Genomic DNA, 20,608 nt, shown 5'->3' with positions numbered 1-20,608 from the left:
AAATTAGCAAGCCAAAGTTCTCATTCTGCAGGAAAGTGACTTGACATCTGACTGAAGCTGCTAGTGACATGTAGTCTAATCCACAAGAGATCAGCATAGTGAAAACCCATTTTAAAGTATTTTAAAACCTGCTTCCACCACAGCCACTTGCATAACTTTACAACTGTGCTACATGTTTCTAAAAATATCTGAAAATGATCTCTTTGAGTTGTGTTCAGAGAGGTTCTGTGTAGTATAAAAGGATAATCTTGAGTTTCAATTTAAGAAGAGATGAATAGCAGAGCAAAGACACAGTTTCAAACTTTTCTATACTGATCACAAAGTAACTTTCCATAAATTATCTTGGAACCACACTGTAGCTACAGTGCAATCTAATCTAGACCCAGAGACACTTTCATCTTTTCAGATTTTGAGATTTTTTGTTTGTTTGTTTCAAATTTCAGTTATTTTTCCCCTTTTCTCAAGCCACATTTACTGTATATTCTACACTGTTATCATCTGTCCAGTAGTGCTAAACAGAAAATGATCAGATGTTTTTTAGACATTAGCAGTGACTCATATATTGCCAAACCATTGTAACTTTAGTATGAACTCAGTCAAAATGGCAATCTAGAGACCCCAATCGTTCTGCTTCAGTAAAATTTCTCTTTGGTCATTTATTGGAAAGATGACATTGAAGTATCTGATCAGGAAAACTTAAACTTAGTCATTCTTTCCTCCTACAGGCAGGTGTCCAATTAAGATTCTAGGATCTTCAAACTCCAGACATCACTGAAAAACTGGCCCATATTGGCTTTAAACATGAATCCAGGAAGTATTTTATTTGCTTTTTAATCCTTCGTTGTCTTTATTTTTATAGTCCACTTTGAATCATCATACTAAACTTTGGCATTCATTTCTCTTTATAATATTACTTCCATGTCAGCACAGCCTTTGGAAATCACCAACTACAGTCTTTGCAGAAGCATCTTCTACAGGGATGTGCAGTGTTCTGTCACTCATCCCTTTGAGCCTGGAAGCTGTTCACATATTTGGAGAATGTTGCAACATTCCGATGCTTGTGCAACAGCACATGGATTTTAATGTTTGCCCCTTTCCATTTCAGGGAGATTGATTGCTGGAAAGGTAGAAGACCTCCCTGAACATCAGGAAGAGTCCAAGGGAACTGTCTTGCCAACCCTTAGAACAACAAGACTGTCCAGTAAGCGGGCAAGTGAAGATGGAGATACACAGCAGGCAAAGAAAAAGAAGATTGACCTAATTTTCAAAGATGTTTTGGAAGCCTCTTTGGAAGCCTCAAGGCCTCAGCTAAGGGGCAGAGTGCCTCCTAGGATTAACAGTGTCTTTGATAAGCCCAGTATCAGTTCAGCAATAAGCAGAGCAGACCTAAACTCTGAAAATTCCAATAAGGTATCTGGCTTTGCCATGAAAGGTGACATTATCCAGGCTGAAATTGGACTTGACTTGAGCTGTGTCAAGGTAGAAAATCAGGAGGATGATCTTGGGACATCTTGTGAAGAATTTTTGGAGGAGAGTCCTTCCACATCATTTTGCCCTAATTGTGTGAAACTGAAGAAGAAAATTAGACAGCTGCAAGCTGAGCTGGATAGACTACGGTCAGGACAGCAGCCCGAACCATTGAACTTGCCCTCTCTTCCTGAGCCATCCCAGCTTGATGACATGCGAGGTAGGTCCAGTGATGACCAGAAGGGCAAGTTTTGTAATCCTGCAGAATTCACCTTAGTGATCCTGGAAAAAATTACTTTTCACTGGCTTCATCTGTCTCATTCACATGGGTTTGGTACATGATCAATCAAAAACATTTTAGAGATGAAAGCAGTGTGCATTACTGATAAATAAACAAAGCAACTCTCATTTGATCAAATCTAGGTAGTTATGATTAGATTTTTTTTGCAACCCTTCAAAACAAAATATGAAAGTCTTTTCATTTGTACACTGAGAGACATGTATTGAGGTCTTCTCAATAGTTGCATTTACACACCAAATATTGACCTGGATCAAATGACATAGACAGAATTTGATGCCAAAAGGACAGTGGTGTGTAAACATGCATAATCTAGATCTAACATTCCTTTGAAATATAACACATATGTGTAAGTAGATGCAGTAACATTTAGTTTGTAATTGTTAATGCTCTCCTGAATCACACCTCAATGGGGTCTTGCATACTCTCAGTACATCTTTGTTTTCATGCCCTTCAGGTTAATGGATCCTACCGTTAACATATGTCTTATATTTGAAATTACATATATAAATATCTGACAGTAGTTCTAATCAAATAATTCATATGTGATTCAAGTGCACATTGCAGACTTTCATTTACGGGGATTTGCAAATATTTCAGTCACACTATGGCAAAATTACATTTTTTTATACATAGTTCCCCCATCTCAGGGCACCATAATGTTAATGTCAATGGCTGGTCTATTAAAGTAGTCATATTCTGTAAATTTTGTGCTCTTCCCTTGCACATCATATTATTATATTATTATCAAACATCATATTATTAGTTGGTGGTGAACTGAAACTTGCTATCTGCTGACAGATGAACCTAATTCTTTGATTGCAGCTGGGGCAATCTTCTGGAGGGATTTGGTGTACTCCCAACGCCACTTTACAGTCCATCCCCACAAGATCCAATTCTTAGAGGGTATTATTATCCCAAAACAACAGTTCAGACCTGGGGCAACTTCCTTTGCTGCTAACATTTCTCTCTATTATAAAAAAAATCCTGTGGGAGGGATTGACTAGGAGATGATACGTGATCTTCACGTTAAGATCACGGAAGACAAATAAAAGAACCCCGAGACGAAAGAGAATGGCCTCTGAGCGTCTCGCGGGGATCTAGAACATGAGATTCTTGCAAGACACGCCCTACTTACAAGCAATATCGGAGCGCGGCCAGCAAAAAAAATCAGTAGTGGAAAGGCACGCAGCACACACAGATACAGGGGTCTCAGTGCATATAAAGTGTATAAAGGACAAAACGTTATAAATGAAACATCGACGACTAAAAGATTGCATTAGCGCAGACAAAAGGAAATTAATCATCAGCACCAGGTGTAATTGAAAAAATAGCAGGACAAAGCGAGGTCAGAAATAAAAGGCAAAGAGCAGAAAACAAAGTCTTTTCACATTTGCATCATTCAATGCACTAAACATAGATTTACACAATAATGGAACATGTGCTATGAGAATCTGTGGTCCCGCAACAGTTAAAGCAACGACAAGTTTAATTTCAAAGAAAACAAAATTCGGTCAGGTGTATATTTATGATCACGGAGAAGCAATCACAAAGCGAGCAGCAGAGAGGACAGCGGCTGTACAGGCTTTAAAATGATCGAAAGTCAGCATGACAGCAGCTGCCAACCCCCTTCACAACACGAGTAGCGTTATACGTCTTGCAAGAAAGAGATTTAACCATGCCCCGGGCCGGAAATAAAGGACAATTATTGTTTTTGCTCCTGAGGGCACGCGAGACAAGGCAGTGAGCCATCATTTAAAACAAGTCCACAGACATCTAACCTAGCAGTTGTTGGATTGCTTTTGGCAGACAAGCATCATGTGCTCCCAGCTCCTAAAACAATGACATGCGACAAGCAGAACAGGCAGCTCACAAGCAGCAAAAAGACAGCAGATGATCTGGTGGCATATCCTTAGCGTGCATTCAGCATCTCCCCCCCCCCCCCCCCGCCACATACCCCCCCCCCCTTCACAACGTGAGCAGCATTATAAGTCTGGCGAGAAAGAGATGTAACCAAGCACAGGGCCGAAAATAAAGGACAAGTATTGTTTTTACAAAAGTTTTTAAAGTGAAAGTGGAAATAATAATTTAAATTGTATTTAAATTGTATATCCGGTAAACCAAACACAGGGGTGGGTGAGCGAAGCGAACAGGGGGCGGAGCCCCCTAGTAAATAAAAAAGATTAACTTTATAAACCTGAACTGTGAGTGGATTAACAGTGACTCTTAATTTAATTTTAATTTTTTTTTCTTTTATTTAAATTATTAAAAACATGTAACATTCCATACATTCAAGTCAAACTTAAAAAAACTAAATTCAATTCAACCCCTACACACAAGAAAGAGAAGAAGGCCAACAGCCAGAGTAATTGAGAGTAGTAAAGAAAGAAAGCAGTCTTTCTCCACAATATAAGTGCTTATTCTAAAATATTATTGATTAGAACCTGCCAGGTTTTTAAAACGTTTTGCGAAAATCCTCTAAGACAGAATTAGATTTTTTCTTCTTTCAGTGGTAGCGCTGCTGCCTCGCAGTTAGGAGACCTGGGTTCGCTTCCCAGGTCCTCCCTGTGTGGAGTTTGCATGTTCTCCCCGTGTCTGCGTGGGTTTCCTCCGGGGCGCTCCGGTTTCCTCCCACAGTCCAAAGACATGCAGGTTAGGTGGATTGGCGATTCTAAATTGGCCCTAGTGTGTGCTTGGTGTGTGTGTGTGTGTTTGTGTGTGTCCTGTGGTGGGTTGGCACCCTGCCCAGGATTGGTTCCTGCCTTGTGCCCCATTTTGGCTGGGATTGCCTCCAGCAGACCCCCATGACACTGTGTTCGGATTCAGCGGGTTGGAAAATGGATGGATGGATATACTGTAACATCAGTTACCCATTGACTTAAAAGAGGTGGGTTAGGATTCCTACATTTAAGCAAGAGAAGTCTACATGCTAATAGTGAAGTAAAGGCAATTACAGTTTGTTTGTCCTTCTTCACTTTAAGTCCATCTGGGAGTACACCAAACAAGGCTATTTATGGATTAGGGGAAGATTGTGACACCAAGGCTGTCTGAAAGGCATTTTGTCCAGATTGATGTTAATTTGGTACATGCCCAAAACATGTGGCATGGTGGAGCAAGAGCTTGATTGCAACATTTGCAGGTTGAATCTTACCCTGGAAACATTTTGGACAATTTTAAATGAGTTGATGTGCTCGATAAAAGATTTTAGGTTGAATAACTGAATGTTTTGCACATATGGAGCTAGAGTGAATTCTGTGCATGGCTGATGTTCACTCCTTTTCTGAAATGTTGAGTAAGAGATCCTTTTCCCACTATACTCTGGGATATTTAAAATGAAGAGACTTTAAAATGTTTTTTTATATTATAGAAATGCTGCATGACTCTTCAAGAGTGATCAATACCTCTTCTGGAATAGAAATACAGTATGTGGGAGGTGAGGAAAATTGGGCAGATTTTGTTTAGCAAGGTTTCTGATTTGGAGATAGTGGAAAAATTGTGTTGATGGGAAAGTAAATTTAGAGTGTAATTGTTCATAGGATGCAAATACATTATTTATATAAGAATCTCTAAATGATTTAATCCCATACGTTTTTCAAACATTAAAAACTGTGTAAGTTTGAGAGGGTGGAAAAAGTTGGTTATCATGTAGAGATGCCACAGATAAAATATTCTCTAACTGGAAGTGCTTCCTACATTAGTTACATATTTTGAGTAAATGAAGGACAATTGGGTTTTTAGTATATTGATGATACCTTGTATTTACTGGTGTACAAAGCAAGGGATATAAAGAAGTACTGCCTGATTTTATTTCTATTGCAGACCAAGCTAATGTGTGTTCATCTATTTGTGTAATTTAGATGTAATGTAATATATTACATTAAATAGGCATTGAAGATTGGAAGCCAAATGTCTAGGACTTTGGGGAGTATTTTAACATCATTATTCAGAAGTGAGATTGGTCTGTATGATGCACATTGTAATAAGTTGTTATATTTCTTTGGAAAAATGGTAATTAACGCTTGGCGAAAAGTTTGAGGTAGAATTTTATTGTCTCTGGCTTCTGAAAATGTCTCTAATAAAAGGGGAGCTAACCTGATTGAAAATTTGTTATAGCCATTGGGACCTGGTGCTTTCCCTCTCTGAAGTGAGTTTATAGTGTCTAATAATTCTGATAAGTGTCAGAGGTTTATCCAATTCCTCTGAACTGAAGAGTATCTAGCTGTGGTATCTGTAATGTATAAAAACACATTAGATTTTGTCTTGTATTCTTTAAACTGAGAAGAATATAAGGACTTATAGTAGTCTCTAAATGTGTGCAGTATATTTTTATGGCCAATGATTCTATCTCCATCTGTGTTGGTGATTACTGATATTGCATTGCGAACTTCCTGCTTGTGGATTTGTTGAGCTAAGAACTTATTAGCCTTCTCTCCGTGTTTATAGTAATGATGTTGCAATTTAAAATGAGTTGTTCTGTTTCTTTTGTTGTCAAAAGGTTGAGTTCTGATTGCAGACCTGTACTTTTCTAAAAAGTGCCTCATTTGGAGACCTGGCGTGTACTTGATCTTTTCTGGTAATTTCTCTGATTAACTCTGAGGCCTTCTTGGTTTCCGATTTATTTTTGTAGGAGAGATATGAGATAATCTGCCCTCTTAAAAATGCCTTCAGTGTTTCCCAGAGTATTCCTGTAGAAACCTCTGTGGATGCATTTGTCTCAAAAAAAATCAACTTGCTTGGATATAAATTCTGTATAGTTCTCGTCAGCTAATAACAGGGGGTTAAGATGCTATCTGCGAGATGAGTATGTGAGGCATAAAGAAATGAACTCCATGATCAGAGGGGCATGGTCGGAGATAACAATAGCATCATATTTGCAAGATTTGATCATGATCAAGAAATTGTTATCTACAGTATAAAGAAATTATCAATTCTTGAGTAACAATGATGTACTGGTGAGAAGAAGGAATATACTCTAAGTGTGGATTTTGAAATCTTCATGTGTCTGATAAGTTATGATCAATTAAAAACTGTATGATCATTTTTGTAGTGTTAGATGTTATTTCCCCTGTAGCTAAAGACCTATGTAGGTCTGGATTTAAAACACAATTAAAGTCTCTGGCCATTATAATTTTGTGAGTGTTAGAATTAGGATTCGATGCATATACATTTTGGGTGAGGTCTCTCTAGCATCCACATTGGGTGTGTAGATATTTATCAAAATCACTTTACAATTAAATAAATTACCCATCACCATCACATATCACCCTTCAAGATCAGATACTACATCTGATACTGTAAATGAAATTGGTCTATAAATTAAGATTCCCACACCTCTAGTTTTCTTTGTATAGCTGTAGTGGAGTGCTTGGCCAGTCCAGTCTCTTTGCAACCGAAACTGATCCTTGCTGATCACGTGAGTCTCAAGGAAAAACAGTCTTTGTGTTTATACCTGTTAGGTGAGATAATACTTTCTTCCTCTTTAATTTGTGATTAAGATCTTTGACATTCCAGCTCACAAAGTTCACTGTTTGGTCATAGAGACATTGCTTCTAAACTTTTGTTGTCATTTTATAATCTTAAATTAAGGTTGTACATTTTTACATATGATGGCTTAAACCTTAATTTTTAAAGTTGGGATCCACAGAACTTCCATGCATTAGGTGCTCCAGCATGATTTGGATAAATAAGCATGAAACAAAGTAAAAGGTTTAGTGTGCCAAAACACTCCCTAGTATATATTACATAAAATATAGAACATGTTAGTAGTGCCAGCACAGTGCCTGCCCACTGCCATTATTGCATTCTTTCTGCCACTCCCTCAGGCTGATAGGTGCTGTCTCTCTTTCTCTCTCATTTCTTTTTTTCTGTCCTAAGGACTCTATTGCCCACTTGCATTCTGTTAGATTGTAATGATGTTGATTTTAATACCTTTTGTAGCTTAACTGAGGGTTACACCAGTTCTCATTGCATTCTCAGATTAAGAGTTCTTTGTTGTGGAGAGGGCAAACAGGTATGTTGCTAATGGTTTGCTGCTCTTCTCCTTCTTGTGTGCCCTTGAAATTTGTTCTCATAAAGGTAACTCAGACTCCCGACAATGATAATGTTAATTTTTGTTGTAAAAACTCCACCTCTATGCTCAAACATGTAGGCACAACAGTATGTATGCAAAGCCATCTGGCTTGCTGAAATTGTGTGCAAGTCATTAAATGAAAGATTTTGATGTGCTTTTTTTTAATTTAATATTTTACTTGAATGAATTGGGATGTTACTGTTTTTTCAAAATGAAAAGCTGAAAAAGTCTGTCTGATTATGGTGCAAGATAATAAATAAAATTATACAATTTGTGGATTGTTGGAGACTATAATGATGTGACCAGTCAGTCAGCTGTGAGTAACACACTTTTTTGCATTTTATGATTATCAAAGCTAATGAGTCAAGGTTGAAAAAGGAAATAATAAATTGTAGCAAGACAGATAACTAGCAAGACAGCAGACTAGCTTATAAAACAGTACATGATATAGGGCCAGATTTTAAATCCGTAAACCCGTGTCACTTTCCGTGGGCGCAATTGCACGACCGTGGGGAGTTAATGAGGTAGCTGGGGCAAGTGTAGGTGCAATCATTCTCAATTGCTTCATTGACTTCCTGCGGCATGTGATTAAGGCACTGCGCCCACGGAGACAGGTGTGTGTGTATATATACTGGCCGGCACAAAAGAGAGAAGGAATCAAAGAAAAGGAGAAAAGAAGGAAAGAGAGGTTAAAAGACATGAAAGGCAGTCTTAGAAGGATGATCTGGCCACTTGAAAGGAGGAAGCAGTAAGAGCTAGGGCCCCACGAAGGAGCGTTGACTCTGGCGCTCTAGAGGCTATTTCGCCCCACTGAATATTTGGGTGGAGTGTAGCGAGCAAGGCAGGTGCCCTCCCTAGGCTTCCGAGGTGTGACAAAGTAAGCGTGAAGGAAGGAGGGAGGAGAGCTGACCTCGGACAGTCTGGCTGCAGTGTCTGGAGGCAGCCCAGATGGGGGTTGGAAGAAAGGAGCTTGTGGCTGCTGAGTCTTCGCTGGCTAAGCGAGTAATGGGTGAGCCGAGGAGAATGAGAAAGAGGTGGACTGAGATCAGGAGGAGTTAGTCTGCATTTTAACCTCAGATTTTTAATGGATTTATTTATTGATTTATTTTATTCCCACTTTTTACTGGATTTGTATGGATTTATATATGTACTGTTTTTAGAACACTGCACAATTGACACTTGTTAGTTTTACTTTTGTGTTGAATGTTTTTTTTTTTAGTAAAAGCACTTGGGCACTTTTTCCACCATCCTCTGGCATCATCAGAGAATTGTCCTCATTTGTCAGATCATCTCGGTCATAACTATCAACGGTGTTGTTTCAGTAGACTCCCATGTGGGAAGAGGGAGTTTGTAGGGGACCGGCATCGTCACACAGTATGAATAAAGTAATAAAACAGTATGTGGTAGACTTCAAATAAATGGAAGTATTTGTACCTGTGTCTAAGTACATTCATGATGGAACAGGTTGTTCTACATACTACAATATGTCTGTGTAAAACTAATATTTACTAGATAGCATTTCAAAACATCCACATAAACCAGGCATTTGAGTAGTTCCATTCATGTGGGTGCTTTCTAACAGAAGCACAAAATGGACCATTTCTGATTTGTGGCTGATTTCATAGAAGACAGTGGTTAATTAGTATGTGCCTGATGAAATAAATAAAATTGTTGTTGGATGATCCCGTGACATGCAGCCACATGTGGAGCTGTGGAGAGTGGTAGATAAAGCTAGGGTGGAGCTCAGGATGAAAACCGCAGTTGTTTGGGCATGAGACTCCTAACTAGACAGCTGACTGACAGAGATGAGAATTAAATACAGGTACATTGGCAACTAAAAGAGACAAGGGATTTAGACAATAAGTAAACAGGAGTGTACCAGGAAAAAAATGAGTAGTGATAGGGTATCACTTATAGGAGTAAAAGACATGCAGGACAAAGGGTACTGTACTTACAGTACTTAGTATGCTAGCAGCAACTCAGCCTCATAGAGACATTCAATCAGTTGGGGTACTCAGAAAAGTCTACTTTCTACAAAAACAAATTAGATTAATTACATTTGTGGGTCTCCGGCAGGTATTTGAACTACAACAGATATGTAATAAAAGCATTGAAAAAACACATGGTACAAATTTGAATATTACAAACCCAGCAATGGTGCAGTCTACAGTTATAGTTAGCCTGATAGTTGGACTTACAGGCCTCATTCTAGATGAATCCACAGACATAAGCAACAAGAGTCTGATTATTTATTTGAAATACATATAAATCAAAAACATGAAAACTGTTCATACAGGTACTGTATTATGAAATAATAAAATAGAGGCCATCTTTCATTAATTAAGGAATGTTTCCAAAATGTGCACATTCAAACATTTCACAATGACAAATAGCAGATATCTGACAAAGTCACTTAATGTTAGTATCCTGAATAAGCTTTGTGTTTACAGGTTTATGTGGCAGTTTTTGAATTTAGTAGTATTGATTAAGCATTATTTATTTTTCACTTACTGTAATGAAAATGTCAGGACATATATTTAATATTTGCACAGTGTGTCGCACTGCCACCTCATAGATCCAGTGTCCTCAGTTTGAATCCTGTTTCTGGTCCATTGTCTGTGTGGAGTTTGCAGGTTCTCCTCTTGTCTGCGTACCTTTTCCTCCATGTACTTCAGTTTTCCACACACATCATCAAAGACATGCCAGTTAGATTAATGGTCTACTCAAAATCTACTGTAGTGCGAGTCTGGGTTTAGGCATTTTAGTGGACCATGTGATTAACTGGCTCTCTTTCCAGGAGCATGTCCTGGCTTGGAACCTGTACTAGTGGAATATTCTTTGGCTATCCGCATCCATGAATTGGGTTAAACAGGTTTGAGAATATATGGTTATGTTATGCTACATATTAAGATATATTTAGTAGCCTATGATAATTATACAAAATATCATTCTAAAACCCATCCTGAAAAACCCACTATGACTGTAAATCATCCCCCTTTTAACTGCTCTTAGTCAAAAAGGAAATTCACGACCTGAATAAAGTGTGAATTGCCTTAAAATTCATTGGGAAATAGGACCAAAAAAAATGGATGCTTTTCTGTTGCTGCATAGTACTTCTCCTTCATCATGTTAAGGTCTATAGATGATACAAGGTGCACTGAGTGTAGTCTTCTTTGTTCACTAAAGTATTAGACTTTCTTAGTTTCAGAATACTCCAGTTGTGGAGGAAAGAATTTGCGTGTCTTCTGAATTTGGTGTTGCTTAGATCAAATTTACTTTAATACTGCCAAATGCTTGAAAAGATAAGGGTCTTTGAAGACTGTATGTCACTTTTATTAGAATGTATATGTATTTCTGGTAGGCTGGTTTGGTATCTGTTTCTCCATATAACTCAAAGCATGTCTCCTTATTTTTCAGCCTCAGAAGCAGTGACTCCTGTGCCAGGCATCCTGGATGAAGATGATCAGGATGTTGACTCTGCTGATGAGTCAATTGCAACAGACCTGATGGTTATGGCAGATGAAGCCATCAAGACATCCAGTGGTCCAGGGAGAAGAATCCGACGATTTAAACAGGAATGGCTGAAGAAGTTCTGGTTCCTCCGCTACTCTCCAACTCTCAATGAGATGTGGTGCCATGTCTGCCGTCAGTACACTGTTCAGTCCTCCAGGACTTCTGCTTTTATCATTGGATCGAAGCAATTTAAAATTCACACCATCAAGCTGCACAGTCAAAGCAACCTCCACAAAAAGTGTCTGCAGCTGTACAAACTTCGTATGCACCCAGAGAAGACTGAAGAGATGTGCCGGAACATGGCATTGCTTTTTAACACAGCCTATCACCTTGCCTTGGAAGGGAGGCCATTTTCAGACTTCCGCTCTCTTGCTGAACTTCTAAAGAAGTGTGAGCTCAAAGTGGTGGACCAGTACATGAATGAGGGAGACTGTCAGATACTAATTCATCACATTGCAAGAGCTCTTAAAGAAGACCTCACTGAGAGGATCAAGCAGTCTCCTTTCCTCAGTGTGATCATGGACGGACAAACTGAAGAGCTTCTTTCAGACACTGTGGCTGTGTATGTACAGTATACCACCACTGATGGACCTCCAGCTACTGAGTTTTTGTCTCTTCAGGAACTGAACTCTACAAATGCTGATGGATACATTCATGCAGTTGATAGGGCTTTTAGCATTCTTGGTATGAGACTGCAGAATGAACTAGTTGTGGGCTTGGGCTTTGATGGTTCCTCCATCTCTGCTGGGGTAAGGGCTAATCTATATGTTGCTGTCAGGAAGACCTTGCCCTGGATTCTGTGTCTACCTGTCATGGTTCATCGGCCTCATTTAGAAGTTCTGGATGCCATAAGTGGAAAAGAGCTCCCATGCTTGGAGGAGCTAGAGAACAACTTGAAACAACTACTCAGCTTTTACCGCTACTCCCCTAGGATGCTAGCAGAGCTGAGGCTGGCTGCTCCCACCCTTTGTGAGGAAACTGAGTTTTTAGGTGACATCCGAGCAGTCAGATGGATAATTGGAGAGCCAAACGTCTTGAATGCTTTAATTAAGGATTATTTAGAGGTGGTGTCTCACCTTAAAGAAGTCAGTGGTCAGACACAGAGAGGAGATGCAGCAGCTATTGCACTTACTTTGCTGCAGTTTCTCCTGGACTACCAGTCCGTGAAGCTTATCTACTTTCTCCTTGACATTATTGCAGTGCTCTCCCGCTTGGCTTTTATCTTCCAAGGGGAGTACCTGTTAGTTTCTCAAGTGGACACAAAAATTGAAGAGGCTGTTCATGAAATTGGAAGACTGGCAGACTCCCCCGGTGAATATCTCCAAGAGTTTGAAGAAAACTTCAGGGAGAGCTTCAATGGAATTGAGCTGAAAAACCTCAGAGTGGCTGAAGCAAAATTTCAGTCTATTAGAGAAAAGATCTGCCAGAAGACTCAAGTAATCCTGCTTCAGCGATTTGACTCACAAAGTCGTTTGGTTGTGAAAGCTTGTCAAGTGTTGGATCTTGGAATGTGGCCACGCAGTGCTGAAGCTCTGGTGGGCTATGGTGAGGAAGACATCCAGCTCATCTTTGAGCATTTGGAAACTATCCCTTGTTTGTCACGGGAGATGACCCGAGACGGAAAAGATGCTAGGGGAAGCTTAGTTGTGGAATGGAGGGATCTGAAATCAGACTACTATAGCATGACTGGCTTCAAAGAGGTGATTGGTCATGTCTGTAAATACAAGCAGCGCTTTCCCCTGCTCAACAGAATGGCACAGATTATTAAAGTTCTCCCCACCTCTACAGCATGCTGTGATAAAGGACGCCTGGCTTTGCAGAAAATCCGACGGAACCACCGATCTCGACTCACCCTGGAACAAATGAATGACCTGCTTATGCTTTCTGTCAATGGTCCTCCAATTGCAAACTTTGATGGGAAAAGGCCACTGGACAGCTGGTTTGAGGAGAAGTCTGGGACCAGTTACTCTTTGTCTTCGGAACTGCTAAGTAGAATGTCTTCAGGTGACTCGAAGCAAGCACTGCATGGGGTAGACCTCAGTGCTGAATTTTATCCTGACATTTAGGGTGACATGCTGACAAATCTAACAGGACATCATAATACTGATGATATAGTTTAATTCAGACATACAAAGATCTTGTAGTATCCTGTAATCCAATCAAGCACTTACTTAATGCCCAGACGGGGGATGCCTTCCATCCCCTCAGAAATCTCCAGCTGTCTTGACATGACATTAAATGCTGCATGCCTCACTTCCCTGGTCAACAGGCTTCACAGGTGATGTGAGTTTGAATTGTCATGAGGTTTGAGTTACCTCCGGTACCAGAAAAGATAAAATATGAAATATGTCAAACTGTCTTTCAGCAAACCAGTATACTGTGGCTATCCTATTGTTCAGACTGTGTCAAAGGATAGTGTGCAAAGTAAAGTGACTGAAGTGGCCCAGTGGTTTCTGGATACCCCCCTTTATACATAAAAACATATCCCTTGTTGACTCAGGGCCACCTTTATGCTCTTTTCACCTCTTGAAGCAGGTATTGTTTCCCTTTTCCTGTTGTCAGATCTGATTTTGGCCATCTGGCATAATTGTGGCCTTCTACCTGCACGCTTTTGGCTTCTCCCCTGTATTTTGTATTGAGTCCTTTAGTTTGTGTGCAATGGCTACAGTACCAAAAATAGGTAGCATGTGGCTTCTTAACATGATTAAACAGCTATACAAAGTCATTTTTTTTATTCCCTGGAAGTTATGCCCTGCTAAACAGAAGTCTATGATATACCTATTTGATGGGCCCATCTGCATCCCTTCTTTAAGTGTGAGAGCTTGGCATGCTGCATTCCTTGTCAGTCTGCCATTCTAACTGTCATGCTGAACTATAAGATTTTATCACCATAGCTTCATATGTTCTATGATACTGAGAATACACAGGCCCACGCCTTCATTTCTCGGTTTTCTTGGTGCTGCTATCAATGTAGGCCATTATAGTGACTTCTTCTCTTTCTGTATTCTATACTTATGCTGGGCCAGGTTACGGTAAACGGCAACATCTCCGATATTATTTCTGAGTTTTTAATTACGTTTTTCAGATTAAATTGCCACATGCCGTAGCCTGCACAAGTGGTGCACTTTACTCACCATTTGCTGCGTTCCTCTTCTTTTGTTTTTTTTTCAGAAATGCAGTTGAAGTTTTGACCCACATGTTATCACAGAACCTGTAAGCAGGCTAAACATCAGTTTTAAATTTTGCACAAATGTAATTGTAATTTATATTTGATGTGATATTTTGCACTAATTAATAGCTGTTTTTGTTGTTCTCCAGCTATGTTGTTTCCAGAAACAATGTTTCTCAAACTAAGTCTGTGTGCACTAGACAAAAGTTCGTGACACTGGTCATCCATAGAAGAAAAGAACAGAAAGGCAAAGGCTCAATGCACTGCTGTCAGGCTTTTGGGGCCTGTTCACGATAATGTTACCTATTGTGGACAGAGGCTTCTGAAGTGGAGAGGCGCATATTGTTCTATCAACAGTGGGAACTCTAATATTGCAGGCAGTGTTACAGGTGGGACATACAGGGTGGTGCAGGAAAACAAGAAATTTTCAATTGACATTCAATGAACGAATAAACACATTGCAAAATACATTTAATGTTGAAATATATTGCACAGAATATGCAATTAATCATTTTATGTTTAGAAGAAAACATCATGAAGGTGTTGTCCATTTCTCCGTGCACATTCTGACAGCCTCTTGTGGAAATTATGCATTGCTCGACGTAACATTTTAAGAGGCATGCCAGCTATTACCTCTTCAATCCTACTTTTTAGTTCAGCAATGGTTGTAGGACCTGTGCGGTACACTTGGTTTTTAAGATGTCCCCAGAGAAAAAAATCACAAACAGTGAGATCTTGGGATCTCGGAGGCCATGGAATGTCACCATTGCATGAAATGATGCACCTTCCAAACAATCGGCGAATAGCTGCCATCAATTGTTGGGCAGTATGCAAAGTGGCTCCACCTGGGGACTTCTTTTATAAGGCTGAACCTGTTTTTTCGAAATTATGCACTCATTTTGTAATCGCATGAGCAGACAGGACACGATCATGACATCCTAACTGGTAATGATGCTGAAATTCCCTTTGCTCAGCAGTCACACTATCACCATTCTTATAAAAGTTTTCACAGTGAACGCTCGTTGCACACCATTCCACTGCTCCATTATAAATAATGGCAAGGGGTTCTAAACAAGTTTGCATTGGATCCAAATAACTGCCGACGCCACAGGGTTGCCAACAACCTAGTTCCAAAATATCCCGTTTCCCTGTGCCACCCTGTGTAAGCCCAACTTTGCCAAGTTCAGCAGGTGCTCTAGTTTTAATAGTACAGTAATAACTCAGTCAATGTACTGAATATAACTTTAACACTTTGTTATCATAACTGTTTATTCTCAGACATCTCATAGCATAGGTTCCAGCCAGTCACAGAAAGCTATCTGCTTCATTACATTTCATTGCACCATATCCAGGACTGGTTCCCACCTTGAGCCCTATGCTGCTGGGTTAGTACTGTACATCAATACCTGCAACCCTGAATTGGGTAAGTGGATATGTAAATGGATGGATGGATACCTTTTATTAGATTAGCCACACTACTCTAATAATTATGGAGTCACCCCTTCATTTTAAGACTATTTGTTCAAAAATGTTGATTTTCCTTTGCCCTTTTTATTGGGTGTTTAAATTATATTGCTTTTATAAATAATATTAGAATTACAGGCCAGTCATATCTACAACACTATATCTTACTTGCTTTCCTAAACCTTTATGTCACTAGAAAAGTCATAATAATATATCTTACGGAAGCTTTTATTCATAGAATACAGTCTAATAGTAGGAAGTGGTAGAGACCTATAAAGGATTGGTATACTGTAGAGGGTTATTTTCCTACATTGTGCCACATGCTTATGTAGCCTGCACTGCACAAAAAGAGCTAAGAAAATGGATAAATGGATTTATTAAAGTCATCATAGGCAGGACTGAATTAGCAATAGAACTCATTACACTCAGCATATTTGTATTGTGTATCTAGATTCCTGTTTTCTCAACCACTGTATTTCATTAGGCAACCCTTCCATGGTTGGTTTCTGCCTTGTGTCCAATGCTGCAGGAATAGGTAATTGCACCCCGCAGCCCTGAAATGGATAAGCAGGCTAGAAAATGAATGGAATGATATATTTGTGTACTCAAAAAATGATGTCCAGGCTGTTTTTGTCATAAAGACACCACATTGCTAGATAATAAATAATATATAGTACTGACCAAGAATTCCCAAGTTTGGCACTGAGAGACCCATGTGCCTCCAGATTTTGGTTCAAGACATTTTGTTTTTCTTTTCATCAAAGGTTAATTCGGCATGCTCTTGATTCGACTGGGCATTCCAGTTTTCAGTTCCTTGTATAAAAATACTATACAGTTTATATTTCCCAAAGCAAAAAATTGTAAAACATGGATATTGATACCCTGATTATTTTCATCAATACTTTATCACTTTAAAATACTGTGTTGGGTATTACTTTTTTCTCTGATTCTTAATATTTATAACCTAAAGTATAAAACGTGCGTATTGCAGTAGTGAACACATATATCTTTGTAGAGTCCTCCTTCCCTTTGAAAGCTCCCAGCTAAACACCAGACAGGATATTTTAAGTAAAATGATGAAGCATTAGAATCCTTGTCCAACGAAAAATACACAGATTAATAAAGTTACAAACCACAAAAAAGCCTTTGTTAACAAAACAGCTTAGTCCCCCCAAAAAGAACACAAAAGCCTAGTAGAATGAGGTAAAGTACTTGTAGGTACCTTCAAGAAAACAGATTACATAAGTTTCAGACAGACTGGAATTTGTAATCTTATTAGTTCTGGCACACCCTACCATTTATTCCCATCAGATGTTAGCACATGGCTCAAGGATTTATTCCAACGAACTCTTGAGTGATTGGGTGGTACAGTGATTAGATCTGATGCTTCACATTCTGCTGCATCCTGGGTGTGATTTCCCCCTCCAGGTCTTTGTCTGCGTGGAGTTTGTATATTTTCTCTGTGTGTGTGGTGATTTCCTCCATGTACTCTGGTTCTCCTCCTGTCTCAAACAAAAGTGTTCATGTTAGGTTAGCTGGCGATCTCAGATTGTCCTAGTATAAGTGAGCGTGGGTGTGTGTATGAGAGGTCTTGGTGAAGGACTAGCATCATGTCCAGAGCTGTTCCTGTCTTTGCCAGGATAGACAATGGCCCCTGTGGCATTGAATTGAATTAAGGGCATTGAAAATATTAATTAACTTATGTTAATTTAACTCTTAAAAGTGTTTTTTAGTTGCTGTAACAGTTACCGTGTCTTGACCAGGCAAGTAGAATGAGTGACTATTTTAGTTCTATATCTTTTCAACAAGCTTCTGCTTAACATACATTAATATACAGTAGATGGATGGATATTTATATGGAAAGAAAGAAAAAGGAATCTGGGCATATTTTAACATTAATTAAATTACATTAATTTCTTGAATATGCCTTGATTTTTTTTAGTGACTTTAGCAGATCCTGTATGATAATGAGATGGTTTCTTTACCTCTAGATTTCCATTCATCTATTTCCTGATCTTTCTTAATCCAAATTAAGGAACATGGTGTACTGGAGCTTATCCCACCAGCATTGAGTGGAAGGCAGGAGCCAAACCTGGATGAGGTACCATCATATATAGGCAGTATGCTGTAGTGCCTAAAGCAGTGGCCCTTAAAACCCAAGGATTCTTTTTAATTCCTGACCACAGTCAACTGTGTGAAACTAAACAAGTCACTTAGCATGCCTGTGCTTCAACTGTAAAAATATCTGTAGAGAATTGCAATATTTTCTGGCCCAGTAAGTTGTCTTGGGTAAAGGTGTCATCCAAATATATAGTAATAACCGTGTAACCAATTGTAAAATAACTCTGTTCTTTGTAAAATGCCTGTCACACTATATAAAATAAATGTTCTTTATCCTCACTCTTAACTGAAAATCTGGAAAATACTGTAGTAGGTCACCTTAGCAATGCAGTAAACTTCCATCCATTTACTTTGTAACCCACGCATCTAGTTCAGGATTGCTGAACCTTATTGAAACCTTCATTCCTAATGCTTCAGAAATGAACTACATATAGAAAATAAATAAACAAATAACTTACATTCAGGAGGGATATTCCACTGTGCTTTATGCACCACTAACAGTTTTGCAAAGTTGTTAGTTTCAACAGTAAAACCAGTTTAATTATGCAATATGTATTTTTATCATGTATAGGGCTGTCTAAGCATGTACTGAAATACCTAGTCAGTGTTTGGATGGAGCAGCAGGCCTGCTCACCTCCGACTCTCTCAAAACTCTCACTACATTTTCTTTTTCAGTGTGTCTTAATATTGTCCATACTGTCTTGGAACTTTTAGAAAGCTGTTGTTTTTCACCCTTGAAACCCAGGCTCATAGCAAACTATACCACAGGGTCACTTCCCGGCTTAAAGTCTTACAGAACCCATTTTAAGTGGTGGAGGATTGTGCCTTCTGCTGACGCTTGAACATACCACAAACCAGATATTGAGATAACATATTATAAAAATGCACATCCATACTTTCTTCTGAGCTGCTAACTTTTAAACAAACTGGTCAGGGTTCCATTACTCCAGGGGCCTTCCTGCTGACATCAACTTGGCATTGTCTAATACAAGGAGACACATCTACCTTGAATAGCTAGTACTGTATATGGTTTTCTACCAGACCACCACACTGCTGCTACTCAGAGGGGGCTGGCTTTTATTTCTGACACAGGACTCAGTGGCAGAAGAATTTTAGCTAAAAACAAAAGATACCAACTAATTAAGAAACTGGTGTGAATGAAAAACAAGCATCATGGTTGAACAGGACCCCTTCTTGCATGTGATCCTGTGGCATTTTTAGTAGTGTTTTGCATTTTTGACAGGCCTGCTTCATCTTTCCTTTCCTTGATGATATAAATCCCTGTGTTATCCTCAGTGCTGCCTCTGCAGAATCCCCTTTCATGTCACAGCAACCACCAAACCTGAATATACAATTTTGTGTAAATGGGGTTAATGGGCAACACTGACATTCTGTTACCTGCTGTTTTCACAGATGTTCCACCCCATGTCATTGTCTGGTTCACCCCTAGTAATTCCAATCTTTTTAAGCTACATCCCCAAAGAAATCCATGTTAAGTTAATAGGTAACTTTTAACAAGCCCCATATGAGGGAGTATAGGTATTTGTGGATGACCGTGCCCTGCAATGGCCTTGTGACAAATCCCCCACCCCTGTCCAGAGTTGGCACCTTCCTCCCACTTGGTTCTGCTAGAAAAGGGGTCAACTTCAGCAGTGCTGAACTAGATTATGCACGTTCAATAATGAATGCAAGAATGAATTTTCACAGCCGTCAACCCAGTACACTGCTAAAAAACTGTAGGCTTCTCTACTGGATAACTGATATCTAGAAAAAGGGGTCTTTTCTTTGCACATCTAAAATGCACAAAGCATCAATAAGACAATCGGGGTGCTTCAAGGATCAGCACTAGTAATCACTAGCACTAGCCAAACCCATCCACTTGATTGAAAAAGTGCACACTTGGAATAAACTCGGTTTAAGAGCTCTGAGGCATTGCTTTTTGGCCATCAATGTATTGACTGATAATTTTTGTTTCTGCTTTAGCTGCCAGGCTTGCAACCTTCATTTACATTAGTACATTCTTCTATAGTACTAGGGTGTTGTACCGTGTTAGCCATTATGAATGTAGAGAAAAGCCGAGCAAAATGACACCTTTTATTGGCTAACTAAAAAGATTACAATATGGAAGCTTTTGAGGCAATTCAGGCCCCTTCTTCTCTTGCCTGAAGAAGGGGCCTGAGTTGCCTCGAAAGCTTGCATATTGTAATCTTTCTAGTTAGCCAATAAAAGGTGTCATTTTGCTTGGCTTTTCTCTACATTCTTCTATAATATTGCATTTTTTATCTTTTTTAAAGCAGTGGAGATCATTCTCTGTTCCATAAAAGCCTGTGCCATTTGTAAATCTCCAGGTCGGTGTGACGATCTGCTGGTAGTATAAATGAGACAGTCATTTAGCGCTGTGCTATAAAACAGTTCGTGAGACGTCACAGAAGCCTTATTTCTCCGAGGGTAAAACCTCCCATTCGTTTGTCAGCCTAGTAATGAAAATTAGATTTTCAGGGCAGCA

General features: G+C 39.3%; 1 protein-coding gene across 3 annotated transcripts in view; it reads left to right on the top strand.

The window, feature by feature from the left end:
- Positions 1 to 18,334, top strand: part of prdm11 (PR domain containing 11) — a 65,196-nt gene extending 46,862 nt beyond the window's left edge. For 2 of the 3 annotated variants that reach the window (XM_028794302.2, XM_028794301.2), the window contains exons 7-8: positions 1,106 to 1,687; positions 11,253 to 18,334. In XM_028794302.2, coding sequence (XP_028650135.2) covers positions 1,106 to 1,687; positions 11,253 to 13,414 — 2,744 coding nt within the window. In that variant the 3' untranslated portion in view covers positions 13,415 to 18,334. The remainder of the gene's footprint in view (positions 1 to 1,105; positions 1,688 to 11,252) is intronic. The other variant, XM_028794305.2, reaches the window with a different exon arrangement.
- The last annotated feature ends 2,274 nt before the right edge of the window (positions 18,335 to 20,608 follow it).

The sequence above is a fragment of the Erpetoichthys calabaricus genome, chromosome 2 (assembly GCF_900747795.2).
Source record: "Erpetoichthys calabaricus chromosome 2, fErpCal1.3, whole genome shotgun sequence".
In the NCBI taxonomy this organism is placed as follows: Eukaryota; Metazoa; Chordata; class Cladistia; order Polypteriformes; family Polypteridae; genus Erpetoichthys; species Erpetoichthys calabaricus.
The sequence above is the reverse complement of the archived record's forward strand: the minus strand, read 5'-3'. Positions and strand labels throughout refer to the sequence as shown.